At 38.6% G+C, this 27,537-nt stretch overlaps 1 protein-coding gene across 7 annotated transcripts in view; it reads right to left on the bottom strand.

The window, feature by feature from the left end:
* LOC105485457 (ferric chelate reductase 1) overlaps positions 1-27,537 on the bottom strand; it is a 138,695-nt gene that overhangs the window by 32,258 nt on the left and 78,900 nt on the right. For 4 of the 7 annotated variants that reach the window (XR_011610339.1, XM_071073922.1, XM_071073876.1 and 1 more), the window contains 5 exons: positions 10,030-10,134; positions 9,696-9,891; positions 8,460-8,596; positions 3,085-3,179; positions 1,697-1,844 (listed from right to left, as the gene is read on the bottom strand). Coding sequence is in view for 6 of the 7 variants with exons in the window: in XM_071073922.1 (XP_070930023.1) it covers positions 1,697-1,844; positions 3,085-3,179; positions 8,460-8,596; positions 9,696-9,891 (576 nt within the window). In the remaining variant the exon portion in view is untranslated. Of the gene's footprint in view, positions 1-1,696; positions 1,845-3,084; positions 3,180-8,459; positions 8,597-9,695; positions 9,892-10,029; positions 10,135-25,582; positions 25,654-27,537 lie in introns of those variants that run through there. The other 3 variants (XM_071073951.1, XM_071073938.1, XM_071073931.1) reach the window with 2 other exon arrangements.

The raw sequence follows: 27,537 nt of genomic DNA, 5'->3' as shown, positions 1-27,537 counted from the left end.
TTTGCCAAAGGACTTGTTCTCTCAGGATCCCTGAACCTTCAACTACACAACAGGAAAACTGTAAGAAATAGACCCTAAGGTATCTTCCAGCTCTAAACATGCTATAATCCTTTGACTTTGAATGAACTTCCCTATAATTAGAGATTATAAACATGGCACAAAGACACAATAAATGTTCCAACAAGAGCTTTTTATTGAATATATGGAAAGATAACAATAATGTCAACCGATTCCTACTGGGAAGCCCAGGTCCAAATTGACTGTGTATTTCCCTAAAGCAGCTTTTAATTAAATAAAGCATTAAGCCTAAACTGAGAGCTAGTACAAATAACAGATCTAATTGCATGGTCAAACAAAAGTACAACAATCATAATAATGTAATTAAACATAGTGCTCATATGCTATAAAATGTTGAAGAGAAGAAAAATAAAATAAGGAGCAAAGTGCATTACTTTGTCTTCTCTATGCGAATAAAAAGGTACAAAAGGATAATAAAAAGAAGGAAAAAGTAAAGGAACTAATGTTTACCGAATATCTATTAAATGCAAGACACAGTTCTAGAAAACGTGCATTCATTATTTTGTTTAATTCTTACAGTGATATTAAGAGCTAAATATTATTACGTCTCTTTCTCTAGGTGAGGAAACTGAGACTGAAAATTAAGTAATTTGCCCAAAGACACACAAAAATTAAGCAAGTCAGTATTTAGGCCCTCATTTATTCTTTCAACTGAAACAACCTGCCTCAACATGTTTTTTTGTTTGTTTGTTTTTTGTTGTATCCACTTCTGAATTAAGAAGTCTAACTTATCAGAATTTCCTGCAGTAAAATCCTTCTTCCTAATGTTTCTAATATGCATAACACTTTCCAAGATATTTCTTGTCAATCATAAATCTTTCGAATCGGAGGGCCTAGATGAAATTATAACTGATGAATTTACAAGAGATTTTCTGTTGTTCAGCATATACAATTCCCTAGGACTCTTTGACCTTAATGAAATGAGATCTAAGAGTTATATCACCACTTTAAGAATCTCCTCCAAATCTTGTCTAAATTTAACTTAAGCTCTTTGTTTGATATCTGGCTGTGTTTAAAAGAAGAAAAAAAAGAAAGAAAGAAAAAAAAAAAAAACTATTGCTTCATCAGAGTTATTTTCAAATGAAAACATATCCACTACCAGTAGAGACTACAGGTGAATGTCATGACCACACCTTGAACATGCAGGGTCTTGCTTTCCTTTCATTCTAACCTATAAGTCATAAGGTTGCAATGAAGGCTTCCTTCAGATTCCTACAGAGGACCCAAAAACATGCTACCACTATGCAGCACAGCTTCTTCTCTGCGCACTTCACCACACAAAGTACACAGAACCACAATTTCCAACCACAAATTTACCTCTTTGCTCACATAGAGAAAACTAAGTACAGCACTTTACTCCTATGTAATGTCTTATTTTGTTTACCTTCTCTTCTGTATTTTATAACATATGGACATTATATTTGGCTACATATTATTTAGATTGCATTTAATGAAGCTATAAAAATGTTACTTAAGCTGGGCACAGTGGCTCACACCTGTAATCCTAAACACCTTGTGACTCCAAGGTAGGAGCATCACTTGAGTTCAGGAGTTCGAGACTGGCCTGGGCAACATGGTGAAACCCCATCTCTACAGAGAAAATAAAATTGTTACTTACTGGTTTGGTTAAGTGGGAAGCTGGAGGTAATGTTGGCAAAGGTACTATTGTAGCTTTAGGTGTTGTGAAAGGAAATGCGTTTGGTTGTGAAATTATAGGACCAGGAATCTTCACCCAGTAGATTTTGTACTTCTCAACAACTGTGACTCTGAAATGCAATACCAGTGAGATTAGAACCCTCATTGTGTCCTGTCACAATCAGATCAAAACATTAAAGGAAAAAAAAAGAGAGACTAAACTAGAAAAACATGACTTACTACCTAACAGGACTATTAATTTTGTCTGAGGCAAATCTTTAACCACTCTCCTCCACCCCATCACTTGATGAATTTGTATTGCTTTCTCTCCCTCTGTCCCTCTTTTCTTACTTGTCTGTTTTGGGGGCATATTCCAATAGCCATGATGTCAGACCCAGGGACAAAACTGCACAGATTTCTATTTCCTGGCATATGAAGAACATATTACTACTCATTTCAGAGTGCAGTATTCAATTCTTCCAAAGGGCATGTGTAGCAAGCAACTACAGCAAGAAGCTGTAACAGAGGCTGCATCGGTAACCATCGGCTTTCACTGGGGTCACATCCCCTTTTTCACATTCCACCTAACATACCGGGGCAGAGTTGTGCTACTGTGTGTTGGGGACCTATGCACAAAGTGAAGAAAACAGATATATCACGATAGCAATCCTTCTCTTAAAATATATGTCCATATCACCACTCAGGAATCATTACAAGGCATTATAACATTCCATTTCCCCTTGTATGTAGGATAAGGAAGAAGTACTGTTTTAATTCTACTGAGTTTCATAACTCTGAGAGGCACGCAGTCTTTTCTGAGAGTCTAATCTGCAAGTTGTAACACTGCAAAAGAGTCATCCAAATTTCAGGACTTCCATTTGTATTCTCATGCTAATACAGGAGCAAGTCTAATAGTAGTGTTATATAACATAAAGACTCAAGTATTAATTGATAGCTCTTGTTAGGATTAAGGCCTTGCAAGATTTCATTCACTCAACAAATGTCTATTAAGTGCCTATTTGGTGCCAGGTCCTGTGCTAGGTGCTAAGTATACACTGGTAAAAAGCAAAACAAACTCCTACATCAGGAAGGGGGTGTTATTACTATACCAAAACTCTCCTACATGGGTGAATGTCCAATAGGTACAGAAAATGATACATACTAATTATGGTTTCAGTTATACTAATAGTTACAGAGTTGTAAACTCTTTTTTTTTTTTTTTTTTTTTTAAGAGATGGGGTTTCACCACGTTGCCCAGGCCAGTCTCAAAGCCCGGGGCTCAAGTGATCCACTGCCTTGGCCTCCCAAAGTGCTGCGATTATAGGCAGAAGCCACCATGACTTGCCCAGAATTATAAACTCTTATACTCACAGAAACTGTGTGTGATTTGGAGCACTGCTTGGAGCATTCCAGTAGACTTTAACTTCTGTTTTTTTAGATGCACTTCTGTGACTCACAGCTGATCCCTGAAATAAAAAGGAAAAGAGCTACCATTCAGTCACTCAATAGCTCAGCATGGGAACTTCTATCATTTTGCAAAGTAATTTATCGTTGCATGACATAAGCATTCTGGTGAGGACTATTTTATTTAGAAGAAGGACTTGGCCGGGTGCGGTGGCTCACCCCTGTAATCCCAGCACTTTGGGAGGCTGAGGCGGGCGGATCACGAGGTCAGTAGATCGAGACCATCCTGGCTAACACGATGAAACCCCATCTCTACTAAAAATACAAAAAATTAGCCAGGCATGGTGGTGGGTGCTTGTAGTCCCAGCTACTCGGGAGGCTGAGGTAGGAGAATGGTGTGAACCCGGGAGGCAGAGCTTGCGGTGAGCAGAGATCGCACCACTGCACTCCAGCCTGGGAGACAGAGCGAGACTCCGTCTCAAAAAAAAGAAAAAGAAGGATTCAGGCACTCCATAAATGAAATGTTGATTGGTTGACAATATATTAGCAGCTGGCTCTGTGAATAAATGAGAGTCAACAGAAATCTAAGAACTGAAGAGAGTTGTGAACACTGGGTACGTTAACACTAGATAGAGCTTGCTCACTGTTTCATGTACATTATAAATTTATATCTCTTCCATTAATAGACGCAAATAGAATACAGAAGATTCATTGAAAGAGAAAAACCTCCTGCCTTCAAATACGTAGCATGATATTTTAGTAATTCTTTCTCTTGAACAATCTTGTTTCCCACTTTCATGCACCTGGCCAACTCCTACTCATTCTTTGAGGCCTCACTTGAAGATCACCTGCTCCAAGAAGCTCCCTCCCAGTTCCTTCCAGCCTGTGTGTGGCTCCCTCTGCTATGCTTCCCACTCACTGTGTATGGTTCTAACCAAAGTTATCACACAGTTCTACTTATATGTTCATAGATGTGCTTATACGTAAGGTAAGGAGTTCTTCAAGGAACAAGAGTAAGTCTTGTCCATCACCTGTCCCTCCCATTCAGGACCATTTTTGGTATAATAAATAAATGAATGAATGAATGAAAAAAATTAGACTCCTTTCATACTCTAGATCTCTGTCTTCAATATTAAAACCCTTCAAAAATTAATATAATAGAGCCAATATTAATATAAAACATCACAAGCTATAAATTCTTCAAACTACTTTACCTTTTATAGAGTGCTGATGTGTAAAAACATATTGCAAGTAAAATTAAGGAAAAAGTCTGATCGTTGTGAATCTATTTAGATGTTTACAATACATGGTTAATGTCATTTATCTTGCAACCACCACCTTATAGTGCAAAGACCCCCCAAAAAACTGACAGAGAACAATTTCAAGCTACAGTTGACCCTTGAACAACACAGGTTTGAATTGCATAGGTCCACTTATATGCAGATTTTTATTTCAATAAATATATTAGAAAAATGTTTGGAGGTTTTCAACAATTTGAAAAAACTCAGACAAACTGCATAGGCTAGAAATATTGAAAAAATTAAAAAGTTAGGTATGCCTTGAATGCACAAAATATGTAGGTATTAGTCTATTTTATCATTTACTACCATAAAATATACACACACCTATTACAAAAAGTTAAAATTTATCAAAACATACATACACAAACAGACCGCACATGTGCCATTCATAGCCCAGAGACATACAAACAAATGTAAAACTGCAGTATTAAATCATAACTGCGTAAAATTACGGTAGTTGGGACTACAAGCACGTGCCACCTTGCCCAGCTAATTTTTGTATTTTTTTATAGAGATGGGGTTTCGTCATGTTTACCAATCTGGTCTCAAACTCCTGAGCTCAAGCAATCCACCAGCCTCAGCCTCCCAAAGTGCTGAGATTAGAGGTATGAGCCACTGCACCCAGCTTTTATTGTGTTTTGTGCACTACTATAAACCTTGAATAACACCATGGGACCCACATGAAGTGCCACTAGTGATGCGGTAAGTGTTCCCAAGAAGCACAGAAAACTTGTGACATTACAAGAAAAAGTTGAATTGCTTGATATATACTGTAGATTAAGGTCTGCTGCTGCAGTTGCCTGCCATATCAAGATAAATGAATCCAGTATAAGAATCATTGCAAAAAAAAAAAGAAAAGAAAAGAAAATTCGTGAAGCTGTCACTGCAGCTATGCCAACAGATGCAAAAACCTCACACTTTTTGTGAAAGACCTTTTCATCTCATATCGGAAATGCAGCTTTTATGCAGGTGAAGAATTGCTATAAGAAGGGGATACTTATAGACTAATATTATTCAAGAAAAAGCAAAGTCATTATGTGACAACTTAAAGCAAAAGGAAGGTGAAGGGTCTAAAGCTGGAGAATTTAATGCCAGCAAAGCATAGTTTGACAATTTTAGAAAAAATGTTTGGCCTTTAAAATGTCAAGATAACAAGAGAAGCAGCTTCTATTGACCAAGAGGCAGCAGGCAAGTTCCCAGGCATCATTAAGAAAACCATTGATGATACCACCCTGGCTAACACGGTGAAACACTATCTCTACTAAAAATACAAAAGGCCGGGCACAGTGGCTCATGCCTGTAATCCCAGCACTCTGGGAGACCGAGTGGGCGGATCACCTGAAGTCAGGAGTTCAAGACCAGACTGGTCAACATGGAGAAACCCCATCTCTACTACAAATACAAAATTAGCCAGGCGTGGTGGCACATGCCTGTAATCCCAGCTACTCAGGAGGCTGAGGCAGGAGAATCGCTTGAACCCAGTAAGTGGAGTTTGCAGTAAGCCAAGATCCCACCATTATACTCCAGCCTGGGCAACAAGAGTGACACTCCGTCCGAAAATAATAATAGTAATACAAAAAATTAGTCGGGCATGGTGGCGGGCACCTGTAGTCCCAGCTACTCGAGGCTGAAGCAGGAGAATGGCGTAAACCCAGGAGGTGGAGCTTGCAGTGAGCCCAGATCGTGCCACGACACTCCAGCCTGGGCGACAGAGCAAGACTCCATCTCAAAAAAAGAAAATCATTGAGGAGAAAGTGTATCTGCTTGAACAGGTTTTTAATGCAGACAAAGGTGCCCGATTTTGGAAATAAATGCCACAAAGGGCACTTATTAGTAAAGAAGAGAAGCAAGCACCAGGATTTAAGGCAAGAAGGAGCAGGCTATCTTTACTGTTTTGTGCAAATACAGTCAGTTTATGATCAGGACTGCTCTTACCTATAAAGCTGCTAGCTGCTAATCCCCAAGCCTTGAAGGGAAAAGATAAACATCAGCTGCCAGTGTTTTGGTTGTAACTATAAGAAGTACTGGACAATGAGAAACCTGTCTGGATTGGCTCCATGGACGTTTTACCTCTGAAGACAAGAAGCACCTTGCCAGTAAAAGACTGTCTTTTAAAGGTTGTTTTGGCCAGGCATGGTGGGTCATGTATGTAATCCCAGTGCTTTGGGAGACTGAGGCGGGTGGATCACTTGAGGTCAGGAGTTCAAGACCAGCCTGGCCAACATGATGAAACCCCATTTCTACCAAAAATACAAAAATTAGCCATGCATGGTGGTGGGTGCCTATAATCCCAGCTACTCAGGAGGCTGAGGCAGGAGAATCACTTGAACCCAGGAGGCAAAGCCTGCAGTGAGCTGAGATCGTGCCACTGCACTCCAGCCTAGATGACAGAGCAAGACTCTGCCTCTAACTACATAAATAAATAAATAAATAAACAAATAAAGGTTCTATTGATATTTGATATAGTTTGGATATTTGTCCCCACCCAACTCTCATGTTAAATTGCAATCCCCAATGTTGCAGGTGGGAACTGGTGGGAGGTGTCTGGGTCAGGAGAACAGATTCCTCATGGCTTGATGCTGTTCCTCAGGATAGTGAGCAAGATCTGGTTGTTGTAAGATATGGCATCTCCCCCCCACCTCCACCAGCTCTGTCTCTTGCTCTTGCTTTCACCATGTGAAGTGCCTGTTCCCGCTTCAGCTTCTGCTGTGAGTAAAAGGCCATGAGGCCTCCCTAAGGCCTCCCCAGAAGCTGAGCAGATGCCAGTGCCATGCTTGTACAGCCTGCAGAACAGTGAGCCAATTAAGTCTCTTTCCTTATTAAATTACCTAGTCTTAGACACTTCTTTTAGAAACACAGGAACAGCCTAATACAATATCAGACAATGCCCCTGCTACCCAGAACCCCATGAGCTCATCACCGAAGCCACTGAAGTGGCCTCCTTGCCTCCAAATACAATGTCTCTAACTCAGTCCCTAGCTCAGGAAGTCTTAAGGACATTTAAGGCTCTTTACACACAGTACTCGATGGAAAGGATTGTCAATGCTATGGAAGAGAATGCTGATAGAACATCATGAAAGTCGGGAAGGATTACACCATTGAAGACACTATCATTGTTATAGAAAAAGCCAAGAGAGCCATCAAGCCTAAAACAATAAATTCCTGCTGGAGAAACACTGTATTAAGATTTTGTGCATGACTTTAAAAGATTTACAGAGCCAATCAAGGAATCATAAAAGGGACTGTGGATATGGCAAAAAAGGTGGGGGATGGAGGGTTTCAAGATATGAATCTTCAAGAAATTCAAGAGCTAATAGTCACCACAACAGAAGAATTAACAGAAGACAACTTGATGGTGAGTGTTTCCAAACCAGTGCCAGATGACAATGAGGACTATGGAGAAGAAGCAGTTCCAGAAAACAAACTGACATTAGACAACCTGGCAGAAGGGTTCAAATTATCCAACACTGCTTTTGCCTTCTTCTACAACATGGACCCTCCTATGATACAGCACTGAAACTAAAGCAAAGCAGGGAAGAATTGGTACCACATAGAAACATTTTTAAGAAAATGAAAAAACAAGTCAGACAGAAATTACAATGTATTTCCATAAAGTTACACCAGTGTGGCGCCTCTCCTGCCTCCCCTTTCACCTCCTCCACCTACCCCAAGACAGCAAGACCAGCCCCTCCTCTTCCTTCTCATCTTCAGCCCATTCAACATGAAGGCAATGAGAATAAAAACCTTTATGATGATCCACTTCCATTTAATGAATAGTAAATATATTTTCTCTTATTTTCTTAATAAGATTTTTCTCTTGTCTAGTTTACTTTATTGTAAGAATACAGCGTATAACACATATAAATACAAAATACGTGTTAACCAACTATTTGTTATCAGTAAGGCTTCTGGTCAACAATAGGCTATTTGTAGTTAAGTTTGTGGGGAGTCAAAAGTTATACACAGAATTCCAATTTCCCCAGGGGTGGGGTCAGCACCTGTAACCTCTACATTGTTCAAGGATCAACTCTAAACACAAACCTGTATATCTTCACAAGTCAAAAGTTGTGACACTTCACTGTCAATCAATGTGAAGGAGCCAACAGGAGGGCCATTCAGATCCTCAGCATTACGCGCTTCTAGGAGAAAGCCTTTAAATGGATGCCCTGACAAAGTAACTGAGAAAAAGACAAAAGGATTGGTTAAAAAGCTTAGCAATATCAAAAAGAAAATGTTTAGAGGTCGTACATTACAATTAGAATGAGGTGTATGTATGCAAAACTACTCCTGGAGAGAAAAGAGTCATCCTATAGGCAAAGAAGCTCTAAACTGTGTTCCATAAGATGTTCACTCCGTGAGCCATTCCGCAAAGAGAAGAGAAAAACAGGTGATGGTCCAGGGGCAGTCCATAAGGCTAAGTTAGTTTATACCTATTGGGTACTATGCTTATCACCCGAGTGATGAAATAATCTGTACACCAAACCCTCGTGACATGGAATTTACCTATAAACAAACCTGCACATGTACCCCTGAACCCAAAATAAAAGTTTAAAAAAAAATGTTTACTTGACCTCATTAGGGGAAAAAACATGAGGTGTTTTCTTTTGAATTCCAGTATTTAATACAGTGTCTGGCTCATAGTGACACTCAATAAATTCTTACTGAATTTAAAAAAAAAAGAAAAACACTAGATGAAAGTAAATACTTGTTTCTTTGCTGCAAATTTCTTAGGGTATTTAATATCCTACTGTACAGTGTGAACTCTAAGGTATATTATATATCACACAGAATATTCCAAACTTACTTTTCTATATACTCTCTATGTAACAGAGTACCTATCAACATTTTGCATTTCTAGAGCTGCAAAAAATAAAGTTTGCAAAATGCTGTTACAGATTTATCTTTAATAATCAGCCTACATTTTACCAGAGAAATTAGAGAATTATTCTTAAAATTATATGATGTTAAGAAGGACAAGGGTTTATATATTTTAAACAAGATAAAATAAACTTTATTTTTCTCTTCTCTTGAAGTAATAGCACAATTAATAAAAACAGTAAATAATGACAAAAACTTATTTTAAAGCCTGTTCTGGAGGGGGAATACACAGACTACTTAAGTAATATAGTTATCTGGAACCAAAAATAAGAAGTATGATAGTATCTTACAAAAGAAAACAGATTTAAATGAAATAGTCAAAATCAAATAATAATAAAGATTCAATAAACAGTAAAAGAGTGAAATCCAAAATGTAAACAGTTAATCCCAGCCCGGTACCTTCAATCTGATCTCCTGGTCTGAATGTCATCTGACTCACGGAAATGTCATGAACAAGAACAGACTGTGGACTATGACCATGTTCAGGAATCATTCCATGGCATGACTGTGTTACTTTTCCATTGGGATAATTAGCCACATAACTAATGTGCAACAGAAGTATGCAGGTACCAAGAGTAAATCCAGAAACTGCCATCTCAAAAAGAAGATTAAAAGCCCATTATTGTCATATATAATTAAAGTAAAATATAAAAGCTTTTACACCACAGGACTATAATTCTAGATAACTACTTGCTTTCTGTGTTCAGCAAACCAAAGCATATTCTCAACATACCTGATAAAAAGAAAGTGATATGTGAAGTTTCACCTGAATTTCAATCTCAGCTCTACAAATTACCGTGAGACTTTGGGCAAATAGTTTAATCTTCCACTTCCTTACCTGAAAAGTAAGGAAACAAAGACCCTCTTTTCAATGTTTTTTATTTTTTGTTTTTAATTAAGACAGAGATCTCGCTCTGTTGCCCAAGCTGGAGTGCAGTGGTGCGATCTTGGCTCACTGCAACCTCCACCTCCCGGGTTCAAGTGATTCTCCTGCCTCAGCCTCCCTAGTAGCTGGGAATACAGGCATGCGCCACCACACCTGGCTAATTTTTGAATGTTAGTAGAGACGGAATTACACCAAGCTGGTCTCGAACTCCTAACCTTAGGTGATCCTCCCACCTTGGCCTCCGAAAGTTCTGGGATTACAGGCACGAGACACTGTGCCTGGCCCAATGTTGTTTAAATAAAAATGAAAATATAGCTCAAACTCTGACAAGGACGATAATAAATAATAACTTTCATTATTATCAATTGGAAATAATAAACTAGTCAATAAAAGCAAAAAGTTTTACTCCACCTCATCCTAGAAAGCTTAAAGAACAAAGAAGAAATGTTTCTTCTGGATTTAAATATCATCACCCGAATAAATCTATGATAAGACTTTTCCCAACTTCCTATTAAACTGATCATGATGACTGGATGGATAATTTAATTTGCAATACTGAAAACTGAGGATAACAGAGAACCAATTGGTAGAGATAATATTTCTACTACCTGTAGCCCAGATACTTCTGAATTAAGAAACACAATTGTCAGCCCACACAATCTTCTTCCCTCCCACGGCTCCAATTTTCCTCTTACCATCTGGATAATAGAAAACCAGCTACTTTACCTCAGTCCCACCCTCTTGTAGCCCAGATCAGCCACTTTGCCTGATGCATGTATTCAAAACCTGCAAATCACAGGACTCAATAAGGGGGGAGGTGATGAGCAGTGACACGTTGCATGGCAGTAAATAAAGTTAACACCATGGACAGGTTAAAGATGGGAAATGCCTAAAGGCAGTTAATTATTTATAGAAAATGAGTTTTCTATATCATATATCTGGTCATAGACAAAAATAATAGCAGCCTTAGAATCACTAGAAAAAATTATTGTGTTTTTAGTTCTGTCAATCAGGAGCAAATATTTAACTGCAGCCTAACTTGCTGGGGTTTTATCAGAGTCTATACGACCTGGAGGAGGGGAAATACCCAATTCCTGCCCACATTAGCCATCCTGTTTCACCTAAGTGGGGGAAGAACCTTGAAGCAGTTGTGAGGTTCACACTTCAGGGGCATAAGCTCACTAAAAGACTGAGGTCTATTCATGGGGCTACAGAGAACAGTTCTCCTCCTCCCACTCCTTACCACCACATCATTAAAGGCCTATTTACAGCAGTTCCTTTTACCCACTGCATCATGTCCAGTTATTAAGAACAAATTACAAGGCATACTGAAAGTCAGAAAACACAATTTGAAGAAACAGGGCAAGCCTCAGAACCAGACTTAGATATGATGGAGATGTTGGAATTATTAGACCAGGAATTTAAAACATTATGATTAAGATACTAAATGCTTTAATGGATAAAGTAGATGGTACATAAGAACAAATGCACAGAGATGGAAATTCTCAGAACCAAAAAGAAATGCTAGAGATCAAAAACACTTTAAAAGAAGTGAAGTATGGGCTTATGGGTAGACTGGACATATCTGAGATAAGAATCTCTTAGCTTGAAGATATCTTAATAGAAAAATACCAAACTGAAAAGAAAAAACAAAAAGACTGAAAAAAAGAGAACAGATCCAAGAACTGTGGAACTACAAAAGCTACAACATACATGGAATAGGAATTTCAGAAGGAGAAGAGGGAAGGAAACAGGAGAATTATTTGAAACAATAATGACTGAGAATTTCCCCCAAACTATTATCAGACACACAATACCAAGTGGGATAAATACAAAAAAAAAAAAAAAATCCTACATCTAGGTATATATGATGGTTAATTTATATGTCAACTTGACTGGGCTGAGGGATGTTCTAATAGCTGATAAAATACTGGAGTGTCTATGAGTGTATTTCTGAAAGAAGTTAGCATCTCAATCAGGAAACTGGGTAACAAAGATCACCTCACCAAAGCGGGTAAGTATCATCTAATCCTCTGAGGGCCTAAATGGAATAAAAAAGCAGAAGACGAGGGAATTACTCTTTCTTCTTGATCTGAGATATCCCTCCTCTTGCACTCAAACATCAAGGCTCCTGGTCCTGGGGTCTTAAAACCATAGGACTTACACCAGCAATCCTTTCCCCAACCCAAGGCCCTCAGACCTGACCAGGAGGTACACTATGGGCTGACCTGGTTCTTAGGCCTTTGGGCTTACACTGAACTACCCCAGCAGCTTTCCTGGTTCTCCAGCTTGTAGACAGCAGATTTTGAGACTCGTGGGCTTTCAGAATCACAAGTCAATTTCCATAATAAATATCTATAATAAATATAAATAAAATCTTATTTTATTCTGTCACTTTGGAAAACCCTGATTAATATGGCATATCATTTTCAAACTACAGAAATCTAAGTTTTTTTTCAAATCCTGAAAGAAGCCAGAGGAAAAAGATAGGAACAAAGATAAGAACTATATCTGACTTTTGCTCAGAAACCACACAAGCAAGAAGAGAGTAGGGTGAAATATTTAAAGTGTTGAGAGAAAATTTAAAGTGTTGAGAGAAAAGTATAGACTTCTATACCCCAAGAAATTATCTCTCAAAAGTGAAGAAGAAATATGAAGACTTTCTCAGACAAACAAAAATTGAGGGAATGTGTTGCCAGTAAGACCTATCTTGCAAGAAAAGTGAAAAGAAATTCTTAAGAGGAAAGGAAAACAATAAAGGTCAGAAATTCAGATCTACATAAAGAAAGAAGAGCATTGGAGAAGAAATAAGTCAAGGTAAAGTAAAAATGCTTTTCTTCCACTTAATCTAACATGAAAGTTTGTTTGAAATAATAATACTTATAATTCTCTGTAGATGCTTATGTATGCTTATTTTCATATGCTTCTATATCAGCAAAATAAATGACAAGATATAAGGGATGGTGAGATAGAGCAGGGACCTCTCTCTTAGGGACCTACCTCTCTCAGCCTTCATAGAATTAAAGAAAGGTAGGACCTTGCTCTGGACTAGACTTTGGCTTAAGGAAATGTGATTGGTTTGCTCTTCTATCCAGACCACTAAAACGTTCTCCATATCAACAATAAGGCTGTTTTGCCTTCTTATCATTCGTATGTTCACTGGAGTAACCATTTTCTTCAAGAACTTCCTGTTTGCATTTACAACTTGGCTGACTGGAACAAGAGGCCTAATTTTCAGCCAGTCTGGGCTTTTGACATGCCTTCCTCACTAAGCTTAATCATTTCCAGCTTTTGATTGAAAGTGAAAGACATATGACTCTTCCTTTCACTTGAATACTGACAGGCCATTACAGGGTTTTTTGTTTTTGTTTTTGTTTTTGTTTTTGTTTTGTTTTCTGAGACAGAGTCTGGCTCTGTGGCCCAGGCTGGAGTGCAGTGGCGCCATTTCGGCTCACTGCAAGCTCCGCCTCCCGGGTTCATGCCATTCTCCTGCCTCAGCGTCCCGAGTGTCTGGGACTACAGGCGCCTGCCACCTCGCCCTGCTAATTTTTGTGTATTTTTAGTAGAGACAGGGTTTCATCGTGTTAGCCAGGATGATCTCGATCTCCTGACCTCGTGATCCACTCACCTCGGCCTCCCAAAGTGCTGGGATTACAGGCGTGAGCCACCCCGCCCGGCCTATAGAGTTCTTAATTGGCCCAATTTCAATATTGTTGTGCCTCAGGGAATAGGGAGGCCTGAGGAGGAGAGAGATTGAAGAATAGCCAGTTGGTAGAGCAGTCGGAAGACACACAGTTATCAATTAAATTTGCCATCTTATACGGGTGCAGTTTGTGTCTCTACAAAACAATAGAAACATCAAAGATCACTGATCACAGATCACCATAACAGATAATGAAAAAGTTTATAAACTTACAAAAGTGTGGCCAAGCGTGGTGGCTCACACCTGTAATTCCAGCATTTTGGGAGGATCACTTGAGCCCAGTAGTTCAAGACCGGCCTGGGCAATATAATGAGATCCCCATCTCTATTTTTTAATTAAAAATAAAAATAACAAATAATAAATAACAAAATAGAAATTTACCGAAATGTGACATAGAGACACAAAGTGAGCACGTGCTGCTGGAAAAATGGTGCCGACAGACTTGCTCAACGAGGAGTTGCCACAAGCCTTCAATTTGTAGCCAGGCACAGGACAAGGGGGCTGGCCTCCAAACCCTGGGCTCAAGGGAACCTCACCCCTATTATCCCAACACTTTGAGAGGCTGGGGATGAAGGATCCCTTGAGTTCAGGAGTTCGAGACCAGCCTGGGCAACATGGTGAGACCTCATCTCTACAAAAAAATTTAAAAATTAGCTGGCTGTTGTGGCACATGCCTATGACCCCAGTCACTTAAGAGGCTAAGGCAGGAGGATCCTTTGAGCCCAAAAATTCAAGGTGGCAGTGAGCTATGATCACACCACTGCACTCCACCCTAGGTAATAAAGCAAGACCTCTGTCTCAATTAAAAAAAAAAAAAAAAAAAGGCAGGGTGCGGTGGCTCATGCCTATAATCCCAGCACTTTGGGAGGGAAGGGCAGGAAGATTGCTTGAGCCCAGGATTTCGAAACCAGCCTGGCTGGGCAACATAACAAGACCCTTTTTCTTTTTTTAATGATTTTATACTTTTTTTATAATTTAATTTTTTTAAAAAAGACAAACCTTCAATTTGTAAAAAAACACAATATCTGCAAAGCACAATAAAGTGAAGTGCCATAAAACAAGCTATCCCTGGCCGGGCACGGTGGCTTACGCCTATAATCCCAGCACTTTGGGAGGCCAAGGAGGGTGGATCACGAGATCAAGAGATCGAGACCATCCTGGCTAACTGGTGAAACCCCGGGTCTACTAAAAAAATACAAAAAAATTAGCTGGGCCTTGTGGGTGGGCGCCTGTAGTCCCAGCTACTCAGGAGGCTGAGGCAAGAGAATGGCGTGAACCCGGGAGGCGGAGCTTGCAGTGAGCCTTGATCATGCCACTGCACTCCAGCCTGGGTGACAGAGCAAGACTCTGGGAAAAAAAAAAAAAAAAGAGCCGTCCCTCTATATTACTAATCACTTTAAATGTCAATTGTCTAAATGTAGCAATTAAAAGACAGATTGTCAAAGTGGATCAGGAAGCAGAACCTATTACATGTTTTCTACAGGATACCCACTTTAAATATAAAGACACATTTACTTTTAATAGATTAAAATGGATAGAGAAAAATATACTATGTTAACACTAATTTAAAGAAAGCAGGAGTAGCTACATTAATTTCAGACAGCAGACTTCAAACCAAGGAAATTTATCAGAGATAAAGAGAGCTTTACCTGATAATAAAAGGGTCAGTTCTCCAAGAAGACATAACAATCCTGAATGTGTATGCACCTAACAATACAGCACCAAAATAAGTGAGGCAAAAACTAATAGAACTATATGGAGAAATAGATGAATCCACTATTAGAAATGGACAGATCCGGCCGGGCGCGGTGGCTCAAGCCTGTAATCCCAGCACTTTGGGAGGCCGAGACGGGCGGATCACGAGGTCGGGAGATCGAGACCATCCTGGTTAACACGGTGAAACCCCGTCTCTACTAAAAAAAATACAAAAAACTAGCCGGGCGAGGTGGCGGGCGCCTGTAGTCCCAGCTACTCGGGAGGCTGAGGCAGGAGAATGGCGTGAACCCGGGAGGCGGAGCTTGCAGTGAGCTGAGATCCGGCCACTGCACTCCAGCCTGGGTGACAGAGCGAGACTCCGTCTCAAAAAAAAAAAAAAAAAAGAAATGGACAGATCCAGGCTGGGTACCGTGGCTCACGCCTATAATCCCAGCACTTTGCTAGGCCAAGGTGGGAAGATCACATGAGACCAGGAGTTCGAGACCAGCCTGGGCAACATAATGAGACTGTCTGTAAAAACAAACAAACAAATAAATAAGTAAATAAATAGTTGGGTGCAGTGGACTACACAAGTAGTCTCAAATACTCAAGAGGCTTAGGAGGAAGGATGACTTGAACAGAGGAGTTCAAGGTTGCAGTAAGCTATGGTCACACCACACCACTGCGCTCCTGCCTGAGCAACAGAGAGTGAGACCTTGTCTCAAAGACAGAGAGAGAGAGAGAAAGAAATGCACAGATCCAGAAGGCAGAAAATCATTAAGGACATGGGTGAATTCAACAACATCAGTCAACTGGATATAATGGATATCTGTAGACTATTTCAGCCAACAACAGAATACACATTCTTCTCAAGCTCACATGGAATGTTCACCAAGATAGACTACATTCTGGGCCATAAGATACAACTCAATAAATTTAAGAGAATAAATTTGTGGGATGCAGCAAAAGCAGTGCTTAAGGGGAAATTTACAGCATTAAACGCATATATAGTTACATAAACAAATCCCTCACTAAATTAAACTACAGGAATTCCTGTTAAACCCCAGATATTGTGCTGGGAGATACACACTTTAACCAGCCCTGCACCTAATGCCAGGAGCTGCTAAGTAAACAGCATAGGGTCCAAGAGTACCATATACCCCACTATTTAGCAAACATGAAAGCTGGGGAGAATTCTTTTCATTTAAGGAGGAATGAAAGAAACAAATGAGCCAACTGAGAACTTTTGAAAAATATCTACAACATAAAAGGAGCTTAAGATTTCTCCGTGGAGAAAAAAATAATAATAATAATGGTTGATTATTATAGGAAACAGAATATTTAAGGAAATAACTGCAGCCAGGTACAGCAGTTCACACCTATAATCCCAACACTTTGGGAGACAAAGGCAGGAGAATTGCTTGAAGCCAGGAGTTTGAGACCAGCCTGGGCAACAAGGGAGACCCCGTCTCTCCAGAAATTAAAAAATAATAATAATAATAATCAGGCACAGTGGCATGCCTGTAGTCTCAGCTACTCAAGAGGTTGAGGTGGGAGGTGGGCTCCTTGAACCCAAGAGATCAAACCTGCAGTGAGCTATGATTGTGACACTGCACTCCAGCCTGGGGTTGGAGGGAGACAGAGAGAAAGGGAGGGAGGAACAGAGAGAGGGAGGAAAGGAAGAGAAGGAACATCACTATTTAATCGACTTCATCATTATTAAGAAGATTAAATGTAGTCATGTGCCACTTACCTAAAGAATGGTATAGTGAAAATAGTTACTTCAGTTTAACAAATATTTATTTGGCACTAACTTTCTGTCAGTGAAAATGGAAAAAAAAAAACAAAAACAAAAACTTGATATGGAGTCTCTGCTATGCACTAAACAGCTGAACAGCATCAACCAAGTCACTAAATCTGTTTCATCAGTTGGAAATACACCAAGTGAACCAGAAGAAATTCAAGGCCACCTTCAATTCTACTATTGTATGATTTTAGAAAAGCAAAGTGGAAAAGCATATTGGGAATTACTTGAGCAAGAAGTATAAGACAAAAAAGGGAAGTGACTAAGACACCACCACCCATCATCGATTAGGAAAATATAACAAGGTCAGAGAGGAACCTGTACAATGGCAACTTCTTTATCCTCTGTCAAATGCTGACTGTTCAAGGTAAAGTTCTATTTTCATTATAATAGCTAATTATGGTTTTCCAGTTAATGTTTTAAAGTACAACTATTTTTCAAACGGATACATTAATTCATTAGTCAACCTATACTAACAGATCACATAATTATGACAGAATAGGAGTTAATCATGGAAACATTTAACTTAAAATTATAGATTGTCAACAATGAGCTATTACATTATGAAATCATCCTTTAAGCACAGAAAGGACTCCTACCAATTATGTGTGATTTTCTTAAATTAATATTCACATTCTATTGTCTATACAAAATAGAAGATAAAACAAAAAAGATTTATTTTGTCCACCCAAGACAGAGATTTATTATTTTAGAAGACTAAAAGAGCAGTTATCCTGATTCTCTAAATAAAATATTCCCAAACGTGATGAGATTTATACAGTTTTCTTTCTTACCTGAAAGACAAGTGCTTAGTAAAAGGGTATGATGACTGCTTACACCATGTTCTACATATATCTCACATAAAGATAAAACCTCAAAGCAAGTATATTTTTTATTATGTAAATATAAAATTCTTGTACTTAGATGAAAATGTAATTATTATTTGATTGTGGGCCACAGGAGCAAGTGATGTTAATCATGAGACTATATTTATTACAAAGTAAAAATTCAGACAAAACTAGAATTCAATCAAAAATATTTAGATGTAGGAAAGTCATTGGAAAAAGGAGTATGTGTTAACAAAAGACTTTTTAAAATAAATCGGTCATTAAACGTCTTAGTATTGTGCAACTCTAAGAACATGTGAGAATAAGAAAAAAGGAGGAAAACTATCTTTTAAAACCATGTCAGATGATTAAGCTAGCAAATAGTGAATCATGTCTAGTTATATTGCATTCAAGTTCTAGCTCTTGTTAGTCATTTATTTTAAATTAAAGCATCAAAGGAGTTCAAAAGTTGACATGCATACAAAAAAACTGTGGGAACTCAGCCCAGTTACACCCACCCTACATTACCTAAGATATGAGTGAAGCATGTACTGAGTCTTAATTAATGCATAGGTATGAAGCAGCAAGGAATTCTTAATTATGAAGAATGAGATGCAAAAAAGCAAAAACTTAGCCAAAATAATTCACTATAAAATATCTACATAATTTAGAAAAGGGTGTCTTTTTTTTTTTTGCAATATATAGTGGTTTTAATTTTTGTTTACTACATCCAAAGTAAGAAATATTTTTACATTATAGCCCAACAAACATTTCATGAAACATTATTTACCTTTACTACTTGTTATAGATGTATATGTTTCCTATTTCTTCCTTTTTTGTTTTATGCTGGTTACACCCTACTGCATTGTTTCACAATCTACCAATGGATCTTAACCTGCAATCTGATGAACATTACTTTATGGCATGCATAGACCCTTAAGTTTCAGCCTTGAATCAAATTCTAAATTAGGAGTATCAAGAATTTTAGTAAAAAAGAAAAGTTCTCAGAATCAAAGGAACAAACAGGCTAAGCAACAGGGAAAATTTTTGGAGATAGGAGCTGGATTTATCAAAAGGAAAATGCCTTATTCTCACTTCATTCCACTTGTGAGTCTGGACAAAAAGTATAAATATGGCTCATATATCAGCATTCTCACAGTAATCTTCTGTATGATAAAGGTTGTTGTTTAACTACCCATAATATAAAAATGCAGCAATCCTTAAGTCACTTGGAAGCTCCTTTCAGAATTTCCATTGGTTGCAAATGTTTAAGGTAAATAGCCGCTTCCAACTAAATACTGTTTTCATTTTATTTTATTATGAGAAATACAATGGCATTATTTTCTTTTATTTTGGCACAAGTGCAATACATTTTAATTAATTTATGTCTTAAACATGCTTTTATTTCTAGGCTTTTGGCCTGAAAACAGAACCACCATTTATAATATTTGGAAACCAAAAAGTATATAGGACAGGTTTTAATCAACTTAGAAATATATTTTGCCAGGCTAAGGACAATGCCTGGGAGAGAAAAAAAAAAAAGAAAACACAGAATCACAGAAACAGTCTATTGTCTGTGCCTTTCTCCCAAGATGACTTTGAGGACTTCAACATCTAAAGGGGAAAAGTGGGCTGGAGGGGAAAGTGGGCTTGGAACATGTCATTCACATGTTCCAAGACAAAATGAGCAGGTAGGGGAATAGTCAAGTATGTATTGGCTTATGCTCAGTAAGCTGGCACTTTACGTAAGATAAGGTAACTATCTTGTGGAGATATCTAACCTTTTATCTGTAGCTCTCTTCTTTGAAACAAAAGGAAAGGCAGTTGCTTGCATGACTCAGCTTTCAGCTTAATTTCTTCCTCTTGGCATAATGAACTGAGGTCAAGTTTTTGGTTTTCTTTCACATATTGCTTCTATTAGAAAATGAAATTGAAATTCCAAACTGAGTGAGAAACTAATCTGGTGTTGCAGGAAGCCAGGGACCCCAAATGCAGGGACCAGCTGGGGCCATGGCAGAGGAACATAAATTGTGAAGATTTCATTTTAATATGGATATTTATCAGTTCCCAAATAATACTTTTATAATTTCTTACACCTGTCTTTAATCTCTTAATCCTGTTATCTTCATAAACTGAGGATGTACGTCACCTCAGGACCACTGTGATAATTGTGTTAACTGTACAAATTGATTGTAAAACACGTGTGTTTGAGCAATATGAAATCAGTGCATCTTGAAAAAGAACAGAATAACAATGATTTTTATGGAACAAGGGAAGACAACCATAAGGTCTGACTGCCTGTGGAGTCAGGCAAAAAGAGCCAGATTTTTCTTCTTGCAGAGAGCCTATAAACGGAAGTGCAAGTAGGGAAAATATAGCTAAATTCTTATCCTAGCAAGGAATATTAATATTAATACCCTGGGAAAGGAATACATTCCTGGGGGGAGGTCTATAAACGGCCACTCTGGGAATACCTGTTTTATGTGGTTGAGATAAGGACTGAGATACGCCCTGGTCTCCTGCAGTACCCTCAGGCTTACTAGGGTGGGGAAAAACTCCACCCTGGTAAATCTGTGGTCAGACCAGTTCTCTGCTCTTGAACCCTGTTTTCTGTTGTTTAAGATGTTTATCAAGACAATAGGTGCACTGCTGAACATAGATCCTTATCAGCAGTTCTGCTTTTGCCTTTTGTCCTGTTCCCTCAGAAGCATGTGATCTTTGTTAGACCCTTATTAGTAGTTCTGCTTTTTGCCCTTTGAAGCATGTGATCTTTGTACCTACTCCCTGTTCTTACATCCCCTCCCATTTTGAAACCCTTAATGAAAACTTGCTGGTTTTGAGACTCAGGCGGGCATCACGGTCCTACAGATAGGTGATGTCACCCCCCGCAGCCCAGCTGTAAAATTCCTCTCTTTATACTGTCCCTCTTTATTTCTCAGCTGGCCGACACTTATGGAAAATATAAAGAACCTATGTTGAAATATTGGGGGTGGGTTCCCCCAATAATCTGGGGACAGTGTAAATTTGTTAGCTCAGCATTTCATCTAGGATTTGGGGCAAACCTGGTGAGCTTAGCACTGTCACCAAAAACCTAGACTGAGGATAGAGGTGGAAATAGGTGTTCACCTGTTGAGTTGCAGAATTAGGTAGGAAGACTTTTAGAAAAATAGGTAAAACCACAGAAGGATAAGGAGATTGATAGAGTCAGCAAGTTAAGACTAAGCACAAGATATATACAGACAGCAATAAAACTTTTGGGACAAAGGGAAAGAAAAGGATTGTAGTTTTATCGTAGAGTTGAAGGAAAGGAGACATAGAAAAAGAGGAAAAGAAATGAACACTTGGTGATGACCTGGCAGTTAGAGACCACGTCTGATGGAATCTTTATAAGCAGCAGATTTCTCTTCATATTAGAGATGAGGAAACTGAGGTTAAGGAATATACCCTAAATCACGCATACTTAGGATTTGAACCAAAATCTAACTGCAATAGCCATGTTCTTTTCACTCTTCATCACTGTTCCCTGTTTAGAGAGAAGGTGAAAAGTAAACAGGTCCAGCAAGGATCCATGTTTCACAGGGACAAACAATGTGAGTGGGGAGCTATTGGGACAAAGGTTGAAATCTAAGTTCACCTACCTAATTCAGAATGTTAAATCTGCTTTATAAGAGACTGAATAGCAATGTAGAGATTTATTTCACAGAACTAAAGCTCCAGAAAGAATGAATGTAAAGATCCATAGATGCCTGAAAACATAAGTTGTGAATAAGTGGTAATTGCCACTATTTATAACATCACTATTAACTTTCCATCTCCTCAATATGTACTAATTTTTTCTGAAAACTACTGGGCTTAGATAAACTGAGATTTTTGCATGTTTCTTGCATCTGTATTTGATTTGTTCAAACGTAAAATATTTCAGAAAATATGCTCCTTTTCTTTCTAGTAATTTAATTTTACCTACATAGAAAACTTCTACACCAAAAACTAAGATGACTTTGATAGCTGAATCTCAAATTATAGGGAAATTGAAAAATAGGTCAAGTATTTCCACTTCCCCAGATAAAAATGTTTCAGACTCCATTTTCACAGAAGGAAGTGAAGAAAAAATGATTTTTTTTAATTAACAATCAGCGTTATGACATTTTCAGAGAAGGTTCTAAAAGACAAAGGGCATAAAAGTGGCACATTCAATACCAGTTTAAGATCTGTCAGATCTGACAACTTAAGATGGTAGGAAATACTTCTTTTCTTTTTTCTTTTTGTTTTTTTTTTTGGGGGGGGGGACAGAGTCTCACTCTGTCACCCAGGCTGCAGTACCATGGTGTGATCTCAGATCACTGCAACCTCTGCCTCCCAGGTTCAAGCAATTCTCCTGCCTCAGCCTCCCAAGTAGCTGGGATTAATTGCAGGCACCTGCCACCATGCCCGGCTAATTTTTGTATTTTTAGTAGAGACGGGGTTTCACCATGTTGGCCAGGCTGGTCTTGAACTCCTGACCTCAGGTGATACACCTGCCTTGGCCTCCCAAAGTGCTGGGATTATAGGAATGAGCCACCATGCCTGGTCAGTAGGAAAGACTTCTGAAAAATATTTTAGAGTTTGAGTGAAAGTAAGACAAAGTAAGGGGAAAGGAAGAAAAAAACACTCGAAAAAAAAGTAATTTGAAACTCTACAATCTAATCCTAGTTTCTCTAATCACAGCACCATCAGCAAGTAATCTTTCAATTTTCTTTTTAATTTTGTTTTGGGGGGATGGGGGGAGGGTCTCATCTCACTCTGGCACCCAGGATAGAGAGCAGTGGTGCGATCTCTCAGCTCACTACAACCTCCACGTATCAGACTCAAGCAATCCTCCCACCTCACCCTCCGAGTAGCTGGGACCACAGGTGCATACCACCACGCCCAGCTAATTTTTAAATTTTTTTGTAGAGACAGGGTCTCACTATGTCACCCAGGCTGGTCTTGATCTCCTGAGCTCAAGCAATCCTCCCGCTCGGCCTCCCAAAGTCTTAGGATTACAGACGTAAGCCACCTCACCTGACCAATTTTTCCATTTTCTTTATTAATTTTCTGGAAACATGATTGGAAACAAATATCTTATTACATGATATACAGGTTTCATTTGAATCACTCCATGTAGCCCTCACAATAATTCTTTCCTTAAAATAAAATTCAGAGCTAAGTGGAATGGCCCCTTCTCTAAAGACCCAAAACTAAGAGATAAAACAATAGCAAATACTATTAACCTATAATTTAATAATGTTATTATTTATTAAGTGCCTGCTCTATTCCAGTCATTACAGTCCTGCTTTACATGTATGAATGCTAATCCTTGGAAGAAACATACAAGGGTTTTTGTTGTTGTTGTTGTTGTTGTTGTTTTTTACTGGTATGGAAACTGAAGCTCACAGAGCTTATAAAAATAAATAGTGCCTATGATCACACTGGGACAGAAATTTTAAAACTGCATTTCATTATAGTAATTCAGAGGTATGGAAGAAATAATAGTAGAAGAGCTAACAATTACTAAGGGCTTACAACATATTAGACATCATGTCAAGGACTTAGTATGCATTCCTCACAACAACCTAGGGAGCTATGGGAGGTATTATTGTCCCCATATGTAAAATAGGAGTTACAGAAAATGAGAGGTGAAAAGTATGGCCTCTGGCCTACTTTGTGAGGTTTTGATCACCAAACTATCCATAGCTTCAAATCAGACCCTTAAGGCTGACATGGTAAGTAAATAAGGCATTATGGAGAAAGAGGGATTCTGAATAAGCATGATTTGAATTGGAGCAATGGGAGAATCAAAGGTAGAAAGAAAAAAGTGAGAATGGACTTCTGGGGGGACTGCTCTCTCCGCAGAAACTCCATAAGCGTCAGTTTTTCCTAATAAAGTTTATCACGTTTTTCTGCCACATTTTTTGGAGGCAGTAAGGAAGTCTAACTAGAACAGAAATCAAATGTCAGAAATAGTCATTGTAAAAATATTTTAATGAAGTCTGGTTCCTCTTTTACGTCTCTTTCATGAAGATATCCTTCTCCAAGACTTTTTCACTCGGCTTTTTTTTGTCTTTTTTTTTCTTTTTTTTTTTCTTTTTTCTCTTTTTTGCCCTATTTCTCTGTAGGATCATCACTTCCACAGCCTCAATTATAACCTCTAGGATAGTATTTCTTAAATCTTTCAATTGCTCCACCCCACAGCTCTACAATGCTGTGACACAGATTTCCAACTGGGTATGGACTTCTGTTTAGATGACGAAAAACTTAATTTGTCTGAAGTGGAATTCGTTTTTTCCTCCAGACTAGTTCTTGAACCTCACTTTCCTAATGTGATGGTGGTCTGTCAACACATTTCTCATCAGCAGGATTTCAAACCCTGAACTCTCAGGATTGGATTCCAAACACTCTTTTGGTCCCCAACTTGCACCCAAGCTCTGCAGATTCTACCTCCACCAATTCTGCACTCTACCTATCCCTCTTGCAACTCTCTTCTACTTTCCATTCTATTACATTTGTCTACTGTTTTCCTTTCTGCCACCACCTCCAAGCATGAAGACTTCCTTACCTTCACCCAGATTAATAAAACACTTTCAATTGGTCTCCCTGTTTCTGTATCTCCTTAACACAGGATTATTTTCCTAAGGTACAATTCTCATTATATCTCTCCTCTCCCCACAAAACACTCGGTGGCTTCCCAAGAATTATTAGATTAAGGAGCAAAGGCACTCAACACTTAATGTTTTATACTTTTCTGCACAACCCAAATTTCAAGGACTTTTTTTCCCTATACTGTAATAACAATGTGCCGTCTGCTATTCCAGAAATAAGCTTCTCTTGTTTCTCCTGAAGTTTTGCCTTCTAAATGGGACCCCTATTTTTCCGCTAAATGGGACATTTATTTTTACATGGACAGGAATTTGGCCAAATTCCTGTCCATGTAAAAATAAAGGTTACACTGAAAAATAAGATACAAAAATCTCTGTACACTATCCCAAACTAGGTAGAATTGTGTATTCCCCATTATTTCACATAATACGCAAAAGAGTAATAATATCTGATATAAGCAAGGATGTGAAGAAACGAGCACTCTCATACACAGGGACAATGGTAAACTGTCACATTTTTAGATGTTAACAATATCTTAGTAAATTAAAAATGTTTATCCTCTGACCTGAAAATTTCATTTCTAGAAATGTATCTTACAGGCTGGGCGCCGTGGCTGCCGCCTGTAATCCCAGCGCTTTGGGAAGCCGAGGCGGGGGCGGATCACCTAAGGTTGGAAGTTCGAGACCAGCCTGACCAATGTGGAGAATCCCCATCTCTACTAAATATACAAAAGTAGCCGGGCTTGGGGGTGCATACCTGTAATCCCAGCTACTCAAGAGGCTGAGGCAGGAGAATCGCTTGAACCCAGGAGGCGGAGGATGAGGTGAGCCAAGATGGCACCATTGCGCCCCAGCCTAGGCAACAAGAGTGAAATGCTGTCTCAAAAAAAAAAAAAAAGAAATGCATCTTACAGGAAAACCCATACAGTTATGCAAGGATAATTTCCAGTAGCAAAAATGTTGGATAATTTAAGTGGTTACAAAAATAAACTACACTATACCCAAATTATATAACACTTGCTAACCATTAACAAGAATGAAATAGAGTAAAAAGATAACAAATACATCAGCTAATAATTATTGAGTGCATTCTAGGAGGTAGGCATTGTTTTAAGTACTTTTCAAGTATCATTTCACAAAAATCCCAAGACATGAATCTGCATGTTCTTAAGAAGATACATGCTCGTGCTCCACTGAGGAATCAAAACAAGAAAACTGCAAAATGATATGGAATGTACCAAAATATACATAACTTAAAAGGAAAAGAAAAAAAAAAACCTTTATACATGCTTCCGATTGTTCTCAACAGTGTTTACTGCTTAGGATGGTATGTGTTTTCAGGATGGGAAGAGGAGTGGACTTCCTTTCTTTAATCCACTTTATAATGTGCATTTTTTTAAAGGATGTAGTGTTTTATAATTTTAAATAACACTACAAAGTATGTATATGTAAAGACCGTACAGAAACTGATGTGAAGGTGGTTAGATTTTTTCTTTTTTCTATTTTCAAACGTTCTATGTTATTTTTACTATTTTTGTTTGTTTTGATAAAGAAGACCTTTACTCCTCTTTCAAGATCCATTTAAAATGCCATCAACTACTGTCCTATGATACAATGAAGTGTATGGACTTTGAAATATCACAGACTTAGGTTTGAATCTGTCCATTGATGTAATCCAGTAGGCACCACCATAGTGACCCTGGACAAATTATTTAACCTTACTGAGTCTTAGTTTTCTCACTTGTTAGAGACAATGCCACCAATATCAACGGCTTGCATGAGGATTAAATAAAATACTATCTCCAAAATATCTAGCACAATGACCACCATTAACAAAGTCTCCCGTATAAAATTGTCTTCCTTTCTTGGAATCTTGCCTAATTCCACCAACCTAAAATAACCGTTCACCCCAAAAGCGTTAGTTTTTCCTAATAAATTTTATCATGTTTTTCTGCCACGTTGGGTGACTTGTCTTGTGGTAAACCTCTGGATATCAGTAAAGATGTCCTACACATTGATCTCCATTCATTCTGACTAGCAGACAACCTTCAAAACAGTACTCATACAATGTGATTGTTACGTGAATTTTGAGAAAATCTGACATTAAAAAAGCAGACAGGTGTGAAACAGAGAGTACACTTCACCAAAAAAATCAACATGCTGGCTAACTAAATGAAGAATTAAAACTCACTTCTCCAACCTAACAAAACCATCTTTTAAAAGGTCTTTGTTTTCAATAAGCTGATAGATCAAATTAAGCCCCCCACTTCAGTTCTATCCCAGTATAATACTCAAATCTTACCACTTTTTTAAAAACACAGAAGTGGCTGGGCGCGGTGGCTCACGCCTGTAATCCCAGCACTTTGGCAGGCCGAGGCGGGAGGATGACTTGACCTTGGGAGTTCAAAACCAGACTGACCAACATGGAGAAACCCCCTCTCTACTAAAAATACAAAATTAGCCGGGTGTGGAGGCGCCTGCCTGTAATCCCAGCTACTCAGGAGGCTGAGGCAGGAGAATTGCTTGAACCAGGGAGGCAGAGGTTGCAGTGAGCCGAAATCCCGCCGTTACACTCCAGCCTGGGCAACAAGATCAACACTCCGTCTAAAAAATAAATAAATAAATAGGGCGGGCGCGGTGGCTCACATCTGTAATCCCAGCACTTTGGGAGGCCGAGCCGGGCGGATCAGGAGATCAGGAGATTGAGACCAT

Source organism: Macaca nemestrina, chromosome 1 (assembly GCF_043159975.1).
Source record: "Macaca nemestrina isolate mMacNem1 chromosome 1, mMacNem.hap1, whole genome shotgun sequence".
Taxonomy (NCBI): domain Eukaryota; kingdom Metazoa; phylum Chordata; class Mammalia; order Primates; family Cercopithecidae; genus Macaca; species Macaca nemestrina.
This window is presented reverse-complemented; position numbering and strand designations above follow the sequence as displayed.